At 41.4% G+C, this 13,317-nt stretch overlaps 1 protein-coding gene across 5 annotated transcripts in view; it reads right to left on the bottom strand.

Annotated features, from left to right (window-relative positions):
• Positions 1 to 7,540: 7,540 nt before the first annotated feature.
• The window catches only part of ca10a (carbonic anhydrase Xa), a 361,550-nt gene continuing 355,773 nt past the window's right edge, over positions 7,541 to 13,317 (bottom strand). For all 5 annotated transcript variants that reach the window (XM_055504323.1, XM_041068359.2, XM_029133907.3 and 2 more), the window contains 2 exons: positions 12,198 to 12,372; positions 7,541 to 10,536 (listed from right to left, as the gene is read on the bottom strand). In XM_055504323.1, coding sequence (XP_055360298.1) covers positions 10,514 to 10,536; positions 12,198 to 12,372 — 198 coding nt within the window. In that variant the 3' untranslated portion in view covers positions 7,541 to 10,513. The remainder of the gene's footprint in view (positions 10,537 to 12,197; positions 12,373 to 13,317) is intronic.

Raw genomic sequence — 13,317 nt, forward strand, 5'->3', positions numbered from 1 at the left:
CCCAAGGACCCACACTGGATGCTTATTTGCCCTAACGGGGCATATATATATATATATATATATATACACACTCTATTCTCACCCTCCGCGGGTGGTCTCATCCCCTTTCCAAGCTCGGGTCCTCTACCAGAGGCCAGGGAGCTTGAGGATTCTGCGCAGTATCCTTGCTGTTCCTAGGATTGCACTTTTCTGGGCTGAGATTTCGGATGTTTTTCCAGGGATCTGTCGTAGCCACTCCTCCAGTTTGGGGGTCACAGCCCCTAGTGCTCCGATCACCACAGGCACCACTGTGGCCTTCACCTTCCAAGCCTTCTCCAGTTCTTCTCTGAGCCCTTGGTATTTCTCTAGTTTCTCATGTTCCTTTTTCCTGATGTTGCCATCGCTTGGTATTGCCACATCCACCACTACGGCTTTCCTCTGCTCTTTATCCACCACCACAATGTCTGGTTGGTTCGCCATTACCATTCTGTCAGTCTGGATCTGGAAGTCCCACAGGATTTTGGCTCGCTCGTTCTCTACCACCTTGGGAGGTGTTTCCCACTTTGACCTTGGGGTTTCCAGTCCATACTCCGCGCAGATGTTCCTGTATACTATGCCAGCCACTTGGTTATGGCGTTCCATGTATGCTTTGCCTGCCAGCATCTTACACCCTGCAGTTATGTGCTGGACCGTCTCTGGGGCCTCTTTGCACAGTCTACACCTTGGGTCTTGTCTGGTGTGGTAGATCTGGGCCTCTATGGCTCTGGTGCTCAGGGCCTGCTCCTGTGCAGCCAGGATGAGTGCCTCTGTGCTGTCCTTCAGCCCAGCCCTTTCAAGCCATTGGTAGGATTTGTTGAGATCAGCCACTTCAGTTATGTTCCGGTGGTACATCCCGTGCAAGGGCTTGTCCTCCCATGATGGTCCCTCTTCCAGCATCTCATCCTCTGTTCTCCACTGCCTGAGACATTCACTCAGCACGTCATCTGTCGGGGCCTTATCCTTGATGTACTTATGGATCTTGGATGTTTCATCCTGGATAGTGGCTCTCACGCTCACTAGTCCTCGGCCTCCTTCCTTGCGGCTAGCGTACAGTCTCAGGGTGCTGGATTTGGGGTGGAACCCTCCATGCATGGTGAGGAGCTTTCGTGTCTTAACATCTGTGGTCTGTATCTCTTCCTTTGGCCACCTTATTATTCCCGCAGGGTATCTGATCACTGGCAGAGCGTAGCTGTTTATTGCCCGGGATTTGTTCTTGCCATTGAGCTGGCTTCTTAGGACTTGCCTTACTCGTTGGAGGTATTTGGCTGTTGCCGCATTCCTTGTTGCCTGTTCAAGGTTGCCGTTTGCCTGTGGTATTCCAAGGTACTTGTAATTGTCCTCAATGTCTGCTATTGTTCCTTCTGGGAGTGAGACCCCTTCTGTGTGAATTACCTTGCCTCTCTTTGTCACCATCCTCCCACATTTCTCGAGCCCGAATGACATCCCGATGTCCGAGCTGTAGATCCTGGTGGTGTGGATCAGTGAGTCGATGTCTCGCTCACTCTTGGCGTACAGCTTGATGTCATCCATGTAGAGGAGGTGACTTATGGTGGCCCCGTTCCGGAGTCGGTATCCATAGCCAGTCTTGTTTATAATTTGGCTGAGGGGGTTCAGACCTATGCAGAACAGCAGTGGGGACAGTGCATCTCCTTGGTATATGCCACATTTGATGGATACTTGGGCAAGTGGCTTCCCATTGGCTTCAAGGGTGGTTCTCCACAACCTCATCGAGTTTGCAATGAAGGCCCTTAGAGTTCTGTTGATGTTGTACAGCTCCAAGCATTCAGTGATCCATGTGTGTGGCATTGAGTCATAGGCTTTCTTGTAGTCGATCCAGGCTGTGCACAGGTTGGTGTGTCGCATTCTGCAGTCTTGGGCGACTGTTCTGTCAACCAGGAGTTGGTGTTTGGCTCCTCTGGTATCCTTACCAATGCCCTTCTGTGCTTCGCTCATGTATTGACTCATGTGCCCACTTATCTTAGCTGCGATGATGCCTGACATGAGCTTCCATGTTGTGGAGAGACAGGTTATTGGCCGGTAGTTGGATGGGACTGTGCCCTTTGAGGGAATGGTCAGCCATTCAGGGTGAGTCCCATCCCTTAGCAGCTGGTTCATTTGTGCTGCCAGGCGCTCATGGATTGCAGTGAGCTTCTTTAGCCAGTAGGCGTGGATCATGTCAGGGCCAGGTGCTGTCCAGTTTTTCATACCTGAGACTCTATGTTGGATGTCTGCCACTGTGATAGTCACTGGATTCTGTTCAGGGAGGTTGCTGTGGTCTTCCCTCAGATCCACCAGCCACTGTGCATCACTGTTGTGTGATGCCTCCCTTTCCCATATACCCTTCCAGTACTGTTCAGTTTCCAGCCTTGGTGGGTCTGCTCTGTTGTTATTACCCTGCCATTGAGAGTACACTTTCGCAGGTTGTGTTGCGAACAGCCGGTTTATTCGTCTGGCTTCGTTATCTCTGGTGTATCTCTTTAGGCGGCTGGCCAAGGCTTGTAGCCTTTGCTTGGCAGTTTCGAGTGCTTCAGGTATGGTCATCTGGCTGTACCTCCTGGGCATCGGTCTTTTCATTGCACCTCTCTGGGCCTCTGTCATTTGGCTCACTTCCCTCCGAGCTGCCTTGATTTTTGCCTCCAACCTTCGTTTCCATGGTGGGTATTGTTTCTCATGGCTCCCATGGTTGCTCTTATAGCCAAGCATCTCTAGGATCACTGATGCTGAAGCGTATATCAGCTCATTGGTTTCTGTGATTGTTGTGGTAGGGATCGCTCTCAATGCTGCATTCACATCTTCCATGAGACTTTCTGATGGTACTTCACTTAGCCGTTGTAGTGGGGTTCGGGGTTGCCTGTTCAGTCTCGCCATGATCTTATCTTTCAGGTCAGTCGCTGCCTCGCTCAGCGTATCTGTGCTTACTGGGGCTTCGTACCCAATTTCCGGTTGGGGAGATGGTGAAACATCCCCTCTGACCTGGCGTCCTGGCTCCCCCTTGCCGTAGCATTTGTGTTGTATCTCATCAATCTCAAGTTGTGATAGCAGTTGCCGTTTGTGGATGTTGGAACACTGAGCTACTAGTTGTTTCGCCGTCAGCCTTGAATGTGGGTTTCTCCGTTCCCATTCACCGCACATTCTTTGCATGTAACCCCTCTGACTAGGGTTACTTGAGTAGTAGCATTCCAACAGAGCCTTGTTCTCGCATCTCAGCCATTTCTTTCTTGTTCCAGTAGCCCATTTCTTGTCAAGGTGCTCTGGTTCCCCAACACCTGACGCAGACCTTGTTAGACCGGGCGACGTCTGAGCCGGTATCTCATGTGGTTCATCGTCTCTCATGATATGAGGTAGGCGGTAGCGTGAAGGGTCTTGCCCAAGGACCCACACTGGATGCCTATTCGCCCTAACGGGGATTCGAACCGGGAACCCCCCCGCATGCAAGTCCTGTGACTTTACCGATTGAGCTATCCAGCGAGCTATATATATATATATATATATATATATATATATATATATATATATACATACACCCCTCTTGTTAAAGCAAAGCTGTCCATCACAATATGGCATTCAGCGTAATGTACATAAGTGTTTTTTGTCAATTTAGGGTTAGTCCAGGTGGAACGCATTGACAAATCCAAAGATAAAAAGTCTGAGCCAGGTTCATCCATTACCACACTCCTGTCCACTCTGGATGGGTTGAGCTGAGGATTTTCTGGATTCCCACTGGTCTTAATAACTTTTAAGACTAACAGTGCTGGTCTTCAAGAATGTGAACGATCATCCCCCAAGATGACTGAAGGTCTTCTTTCAGGCATTTGTGTATGTTGGCTCAGTGGTCTGAAACACAGCATGACATTTTGTGCCCAACAAGTGCACGGGAGATGACAGGAACGGGAATAACAGCAAAAAACAAAGAACACACAGACAAAGTATATAAACATTAAGATTTTTTGTCCTTACAGACATTAAATCTCACAAAGCTTCTGTTGATATTGTTGGTCGATTAGCTTACATGTGTACACGTAGTTTTCCACCACTAACAAATGTCCCATGAAGAAAAGAAATTTTGCTAAGTTAGTTAACATGTGACTGATAGGTCACATCAGTTAAACGTTTTTCACCGCTTACAATTTTCCCCAAACCAAAGTGGCTAGTGGTTAACTTAATGCTAACGTTCGTTAGCTAACAGAAAGGCTACACTACTACCACTTCGAACAGTGAAAAAAACGCAGCATATTCTTACTTACTAGACCGTTCAGGCATTGCCGAGTCGTTCTTTAACGCAGGTACAGTATGAGTCTGCTGGAGTACATTTGTTTGTGTGTCCGTTGTTTTGCTATGGTTTTACCACTGCTAAATGAACTTTTTTCTGTAAAACTGTGAGACTGGTCACAAAATAAACCACATGTTGGCAACTGGTGTGAAATCTATATATGAGCATGTAAAACTATATCCATCACAGCGAGTTCTGCTGTGAGTGGTGACTTTACTGATCTCAATGGCCTCCTTACTCCTGCAGTTTCAAGCAGACACAGAGTAAACAAACATGTTGCTGCAATAATGAGTCGATGTGCTGGGCTCTGTCGTGGTGTCATAGAGTTACGATGAACAACTGCTGTAAGGTGAATAAGCAGCTGTAGGACTGATGGACTGCGCTTTAGGTCATTACGCCAATATATTGTATCAAGATCGGTGGGTGTGTACATATTCCTGCCTGCCTGCTATTTGAAGACAAAAAAGGGGGGGGTAAAAAACACATTTTGATGCTGTGGCCCAGGTCTGTCTTAAACTAGACATATTTTTTTCACACATAACTAGAGATATTAAAACTTTGCAGTAAACAGAAAATACCCAAGACATCAACTATTTTTTTCAGAAAAAAAAATTAAAGTTGCATAAGAAGAGCATTGATGAGGGATCGAACTCACAGACAAAACAAGACTCACTCCAATGGAACAGTGGACAAAGGATTGTGACTGTGGAATGATTAGTCATGAGTAGTAAATCAATTTGAATGCAATTTGTATTTGTTTAATAGGAAACTGTTGCGTTTAATACTCTCCACATTTGATCTCACAAATGTTACAGGTAGAAATGAACAGTCGGTTACAATTCAGTTACGCTGTAGGCACTGGAGGCTTCTAAACAACTTTGCACCAGAGGTGGTCACTTTGAACTGCTCTTTTGAACGACTCTCAGCTCTCCCATGTAATTTCTCAGAAAAATTACTTTTCTAGTCACAGTGAATGCTTCCAGCAACCAGCTTCCAGCTGATCTGTGGAGGTTCCTGCCTTTCAAGAACCGTCTCCGTGACGGTGCAGCTGCAGTAGATCAGTTTGACTGACAAGTCACCTCCTACTGCTCAGTGTCCACAGCAGCTCTATGCATATTACTAATATATTTATTACACTGTCTGATTTTTTTGTAATTCAGCACACGATCCTTGAAATCCTTTTAAAATAAAAGCACCAATCAGATCTTTAGCTTTTGACTGGTTATTTATGACTAGTAATGAGACTATAGTATAATTAATAACAAACATTTACACCAGTAAATGTACATCATTTCAGGATGAAAGCAAACATTAAAATTTTACATTTTGTTAGCAATATTTCTGTTTTTATTTTATATAAATATTTTCTGCTTCAGCAATATACTGTTAAAACTCTCTCTTATTTAATTACTATTATACTAGGTTAATGCTATTAAGCACTTACAACAATTTCTGCCCATTCAAAAAAGTTTTTTTAGCTTTTTTTCCTTTTCTTATATAGATATATTCAGCTATATTTTTATGTCTCAACCGCATCTCAAATAATAGTTGATTAACTTCAACATTACAGCATTCAGCAATATACAGTATGCTGATTTTCAGCGCAATGCTTCATAGGTAATGATCCATAGTGAGTAATTGTTGGCACCATAACTGAAACTGGTGTAAGAAGGAGTGACCCTTACAATGATTTCTGCATAACTTTGTATTAGAATTGTCATGTTCTGTTTTTTTTGTTTCCTGTTTTATTCTGAAAGGACTTCCGTTTCTGACCAAACCTGTTAAGTTCCCGCTTCATGTTACGGTTTTCATCACGCACACCTGCTTCTGATCAGTCATCACGCACCTCTATATAATCACCAATAGTCACCACATCCAGTTGCCAGATTGTCGCGTGTAAGTCACCACATTCCAGCGTTTCTTTGATTGCTTACCTTGCCTGAGATCTTGTTTCCATGTCTGACCCCCCTACTCCTGCCTGCTTCCTGCCTTGTACCTTCGCCCTGGAAAGAAACCTTGGTAACTTACCTGATCGTCTGACTCTGGGAAAGCCTGCTCCTTAATGGTACCTTTGCCGTGTTAAAACTGTTGTTGAACTCTTGCCTGTCCCCGGACCTGATTCAGCCTGTTCCTCCTGTACTGCTGCATGAGATATTCTGTGTATCACCTGGACCGCCTGGACCACGATTTTGGAATAAACTGTGATTTTACCATCTACTCAGTGTGTCTGCACTGTTCATGTGGGTCCAATCTCTTCCTAAGTCTGACAAGAATATTCACTTTTGAATTAGATTTATACCTTTTAAACCTTTGAAACCCCCCTTTCTTTCAACGCTTTGTTTATTAAAATAAGTATGAAAAATTTAAAAATTATTTATCATTTTATTTTCCCACCTTGAGAAGACTCTTTAGCTTTGTCCTTTCTCAGCTCTGTTAATCTATGATTGATGGATGACCTTGTATTAGCATAACCAGCTTTGTATCAGGGCTACTTTTAAATTATTGCAACCTTTAGCTTTTTGTTTGTTAAGCACATACATGTGACCAAGTTCTTTTAAAATAAAAATACCAATTATATCTTTAGCCTTAGCAGCACTATCTTTCCTTTTAAATAGGTAATTGTGTTTAGTTAATGAAACAGTTTTAAAGTTTTGGTATTAAACACACATCTCCTCAAAATCCTTTCAAAATTAAAGCAATAATCCAAACCTTTAGCTTTAAAAGTACCATTTCTACCTTTGAATGGTTAACTGAGACTAGGTAAAGACTATTTCACAGTTTAGCAAATAAGCACACGCACTGTCTCCAAATCCTTTCAAAATTAAAGCACCAATCCAAATCCTTAGCTAGTATTATTTTTGCTTTTAAAGAGGTAATTGTGACTACTTGAACTATTTTTTTTAATTTGGGTATTAAGCACACATCTTTAACTGAACTGTAACTTAAATTTCAAATTTAATTGCTTCAGCTTCCTCTGCAGCTGCGTTTAGCCATGTTTCATGCTGCATCAACTCTTAACTAATCTCTTTCATTTCAACAAGAAATAGACACAGTTGGTGCAGTTGGTTACAAAATAATTTGAGCAAATCTAATTAAACTATTTTCAAATTCAAATGCTTCAGCTTCTTCTGCAACTATGATCTATGATTTAAATGCTTACCCTACTTTCAGCTATGTTTAAATTGTTTCAGGTACTATAGAATAGAATAGAATAGAATAGAATAGAATAGAATAGAATAGAATAGAATAGAATAGAATAGAATAGAATACCTTTATTGTCCCGCAATGGGGAAATTACGATGTTGCAACAGCACAAAGACATGTATACAGAAGAAATAGCACAATAATAATAATACACAATAATTATAAGAAATTAGAACTTAGAACTTCACAGGTTATCAACATTATGAGGTAAGGTGACTGCACCAAACAAAGGGAGTAAGATATTAAAGTGACTGGTGCAATTGCCCTAGAGATGTAGCGTGTGTGTGGAATCTCTCCTTCCCACAGCGAGGGTGGATCAGTCTGTCACTGAATCTGCTCCCCAGGGCAGACAGTGTGTCCTGCAGTGGGTGGGACTTGTGGTCCAGAATAGATTTGAATTTTGCCAGAACATTTCTGTCTCCCACCTCTCTCATTGACTCCAGAGTGCAGCCTAGGATAGAGCTGAACTTCTTAATGACCTTATCCAGCTTCTTCCTCTCCCTCTCTCTGATGCTTCCTTCACCTAAATTGAGTTATATGTTTAATATATAACCAATGTATAGCTATATTATAGATATATCAACAACATTAAGGATTGTTTACTTCTTAAAATAGTATGTATAGTGTTGCTTAGAGAAGGGCTATCAGCAGTTACTGTGGCTTAGCAGTTAAGGCTTTGACTGAAAACTCTGGTTAAAGTCCTGGCAACAGCAACAAAAAATGACTAATTATATGTTTTGCATAAAAGCATTAAGAATATATGCAAAACAGATCTTAAGATATATTCAGCTGTGCATTCAATTCCTCATCCACTTCCAGCTGTTTTGTTAATATTATACTTTGAGCAGTTATTCAGCAATAGATTCAGCATGGAAGCATTCAATGTGCATTTTCTTATGGAAATGCTTTCTCTAGTTACAAGTGTCTACTTTAAGTGTGACAACTTGAACAGACAAAGACAAAGTGACTAGAACATGGATTGATGCATGCAGATTGATAATCCCACTTATAGATACATAGCATGGCATGGCATGAAGTAACAAGAGAATATGCCCTGCATGTGGCTTAAAAACATTTCCACAAGCATTTGGTCAAAATGCATCATGCTCATAATCCTGAGAAAGTGAAATCTTTTCTGTTGATCAAACCATAAAGAAACAAGTACTCGAAGGAGACTCATGGAAAGACATAACATTCACTAAACCCATGGTTTGCATGTGGAGAGTCAACATGAATATAAAAGGTTGAGCTGACAGCAGAAGAAAATCAATTGTTTTTTAAAGGTTTGCATACTTTTAAAGCAAGAGTTTCAATAGTAACATTTAAAATCGCAACATTTAAATCAATGTGAGCCCGTGTGTGCAAGCATTGTTTGTGGGCAGAGCTTTCAGTTCACAGTGAAAGATATTTTTGAGTTCTTGGTATCATAACCACCTTTGTCCAAAAATACAAACCCAGTGTTGTCAGATGAAGAACTTCCTAAACCACCATCACGACAAGTTAAGGTTAACAACTTAGCTAACCAGGCTTGTCAAGATTAGAAACACTATGGACATACTAAGTCTATCCACTAGTAGGTCTGTTAAAAGCAGGTTCTTTAACACCTCAACATAACTAAAAAGCAACTGTTACTGTAACTTCAGTCTCCTATCTTTGCATACCTTGTTTATGGGTTATAAACTGCTGGCCTTCTGCTACTGTAGATAGAAAAAGGAACACTGAAGCATTACTATGGTAACAGGGGAAGCAGTGGCTCAGGATTGGGGCAGTCACTCACCAACTAGTAAGCTGGATTCCTGGCTCCCTCTGTAGAAGTGTCCTTGGGCTAGCTCAATGGTTAGAGTGTTGGCCTGAAAAGCAGGTTACCAGTGCAATTCCACCATGTGGGTCCTTGAGCAACATACTACTAGCTTCCTGGGCACCCAGGAACCTTGGTGTCTTTTGCTTCTGTGTAAAGGGAATGGCAGTGGCTTGGACACATAATGTAGGCATGTTAGCCTCATCAGCTCTGCTGATGTTTCTGTTGTTTTTTCCAAAACATAACAACTAATTTTGATTTAGTAGAACATACTGTATTAAGGTCACAATAACCCATACTGGGTAATGTTCCCATTCCTTTGCCAGAAAAGCGCTGGTGGTGGTGTTAGCATGTCTTTGATGAGATATAGGTCCAATACAGCCAATCTTCATGAAGCATATTCCAAAGTGTTCTTTCCAGACACATTTATTAGGCTGATAACATTATTCAAACACAGTGTATGACCATTGTAAACAATAAAACATAGTGCACTAAGCTTTTCAAAATTCTGAAAAGTTTCTTTTTAGAATCCTCCTTATATTTTAAATGTTAGTTCATTACATTTCCCGACATATTCATTTTCTGCATTATTAATAATTATAATATATACAAACAAGTTGCTTGAAGTTTCAAAGAAAGCACTTCTTTTGAAAATGACCAGGTTCTGTATTCCTCTGCTGATTTGCTGATCGCATGCCTCGTTGATGACTTTAATGAAACGTCCATGTGAGTCTTGTTGAGCACTTCCTCCTGACAGTGGGGGCAGTGACTTAGTCCATAGATTTTTTTGTATTGATAGCAACATTAGTATGTACAAAAGCTTTAATGGCCCAGTGTTGTCTGACTGGTTGCAAGGCTATCACATAAATGCTTCCACATTGTTGCTGATTTGTAGTTAATTCAAGTGTCTGTTTTTCCCCAAAAAGTACTGGTATCAAAATCTCGATCGGATATAGTTATACAAGGAAAAAGACTGAATAGAAAGTGCTAGATCAAGGATTCAAACACTTCCCTTTGTGAGTCTCTTTCTGCATAATGCAAAGTTCATTAACTTACATAATGCTTGGTTTTATCTTTATACAATGCCATGACATATTCTAAGATGGGATGTAGCCTTGTTGTTTTGTCTTGTAGCCCAGTTTCACATCTTTCTTGCAACTATCCGTCCTTGTCCTGCTCCTGCTCCTCTGTCTGCACTTATCGCCACGTTCATCCAAGGTAGGCTACTTTAGCAACCACTCGTTCACTGAAAGGGAAGAGAGCATATTGATTGAGACTGTTCTCCAGCAGTGGTCATCTTCACCCCTTCTGTGGCTTATCTCATCCTTATAAATAACAGAGGTGGAAAAATTAAAAAACAAGCAAGGGGCATAAGTAAACAGTGTAATTTGATCAATACAATTTACTAGAGTTCATAGAATAGTTTACTTTAGCCTGGAAATCAAATTTTACCACTTTGGGTTAAATAAAGTTTATCTTATTAAAATAAAGGTCTTTAGAGCCTCAAGGGCTTTATTACACAGAACTGGAATTGTAGTTGTTTTGCTGTTGCTTTGCTCTCCAATCCTCTCTGGGGTGTGCGTAGGTTTGCTAATCAGGAGCATCTGAGGGAGGTGGAGTAGTTAAAATCTCCCCGCAGCCACTGTACAGAATAAGAATTAAAATTTTTTTCAAGAGTAAGGAATTTGAGTACAGCAGAACAGATGTAAAAGTATGAGACAAAAAGAGGGTCACAGTATGTGTAAGACACAACAGTCTAAATCCCCAGCAAAAATCTGACAATATAGTGAATGAATATCAGTGACTGCAGCTGCCTTTTGCCTTTAGCATATTTTAGCTTCAGAGGCGGAATTCAACATTTTGTGCAGCAGATTGTGGCTAAAAGCGAGCACAAAAAAATTACAAACAGGATACAGCAACAGCTCTCAGGTTGTAGTGAGCTGTGACAAAACGGTTTCCAACCAGATCTGTCTGTCATTGCCAAACAGGTGTTCTGTCTGTCATGCAATCGGTTGTCTCATGCCGAGATGAGGGGTGTTCATTCTGTGTCTGTGTGGGTTCTGTCCTTGTCAGTGGGAGACTTTACTGTACATAGAGAACAGCTGGTTGTGATTTTGTGTGTTCTAGCATGATGAAAAAAGAAGCTCACTTCCTACTCCATAGGGGTAAACATTCATGTACTGCCTGTCTGGAGATTCTTGTTGATCACATATTATTAATAATAATATACATACTGTAATATTGATGGATTGTGACTGGAGGGACCAGTTCACTAATGAAAATAAACACGATTCAAAATGGCAATGATGATTACTTTATGGAGTCAGATTAGTGTGTGCGTAAACCGATCTGTGCGTGTGTAAACCGATCTGTGCATGCGTAACCAGATGCGTGTGTGTTTAGCCAGATCTGTGCATGCCTAACCAGATGCGTGCGTAATTAAATCTGCACGTACGTAAACGGATCTGTGCGTGCATAAATCGATCTGCGTGCGTAAACCAATTTGTGCGTGCGTAAAGCGAACTGTGCATGCGTAACCAGATGCGAATGTAATTAAATCTGTGCGTGCGTAAACCGATCTGTGCGTGCGTAAATCGATCTGTGTGTGCATAAATCGATCTGCGTGCGTAACCCAATCTGTGCGTGTGTAAAGCAAACTGTGCATGCGTAAACCAATCTGTGCATGCCAGATGCACGTGTGCATAGCCAGGTCTGTGCGTGCGTAACCAGATGCGTGGGTAATCACAGGTCGGTTTACGCATGCACAGATCGGTTTACGCACGTACAAATCTAATCTGACCCTAATTTGACTCCATATTACTTGTGTTACTCTGAGAAATCTGTAGCAGTTACGGGCAGTGAAAGTGAGTTTACATGGCAGCAGAGAGGTTACGGTAATGTTTGTACCTCGGTACTGGAGTTTCTGAGCCCTGTTATTGGGGCAGTCTTTGCCCTGCATGTTGAAGTTGATATTGGTGCGTATGCAGCGGTTGTTGAGTGGCTGAACTGGGCGAACATTGTCACTCATGCTCAGGAAGATCTGAGGCGGCTGGTTCTGGCTTAGCAGTCTCAAGGAATGCATCTTAGATGTAGACAGACCCAGGAAGAGGTAGGAAACAAAAGAAAAATGATCAAGAACATTTAAATCAAGAACATTTAAAGAACAGACATGAACCACAGTGTTGTGTAAAACATTTGACAACTATATACTCTAGGTGTGGGTGGGTGGCTGTGATGGCCACATATGGTGCCATACAGCTCACTTTAAGCACCTTTTGTTTGATTGCATCTATTTGGTTTATTTTTATTTATAGAGGACAGGACAGGACATTAGTTCTATTTGTAGAGCGCACATATTTAGTTCTTCTATGCTGTCGCACTCTCGGCATACACTGAAAAAAATGAATTTTTTGATCCTGTAAATGTTATACTGTTAACCTGTGTAAATTTTAGAAAAACTGTGTTCCAATATTTACTTTAAAATTTGGATAGAATCAATATGATACATTGAAATTTAGTATCATCATTTGTCCAAGTAAAGTTTGCATACAAATATCAGGTGATAGTAAATAATTTAATTCATTGATTTAAAAACTTCCAAAATCAAGTACATTTGATTTGGATGATGAAAGTAAATATGGCAACCCTCAATGAATGACGTAGAAGAAAAGGTTGCACTGAAAATAAGTTTGAACTTCAGCAGCGGGAGATTTTCACGTATAATGGACAGTTGGCCTGTAAGGCCACCCCCGTACATAAACCCATCTAAAATCAGCACTTTTTTTTATCCAAGTAAAATTGTAATATATATGAGGTGTAAGACAAAACTCTTTATTTTTATTGGATTTGTGGTATTATTTAATTTCAGAATGGTATTCTTACTGACCAAGTGTTAAACTTGTTAATCTTAAATACATTTTGTACACTTTATCTAAGATATTTTAGCAGTCCAGGGCCTTAGGCCTGCCTTAAGCTGTAGAGGCTCATGGGAAAAATGACGATTCCTGGGTTGTTAACTTAGTTAAAT

The sequence above is a fragment of the Betta splendens genome, chromosome 19, assembly GCF_900634795.4.
Source record: "Betta splendens chromosome 19, fBetSpl5.4, whole genome shotgun sequence".
NCBI classification, from domain to species: Eukaryota; Metazoa; Chordata; class Actinopteri; order Anabantiformes; family Osphronemidae; genus Betta; species Betta splendens.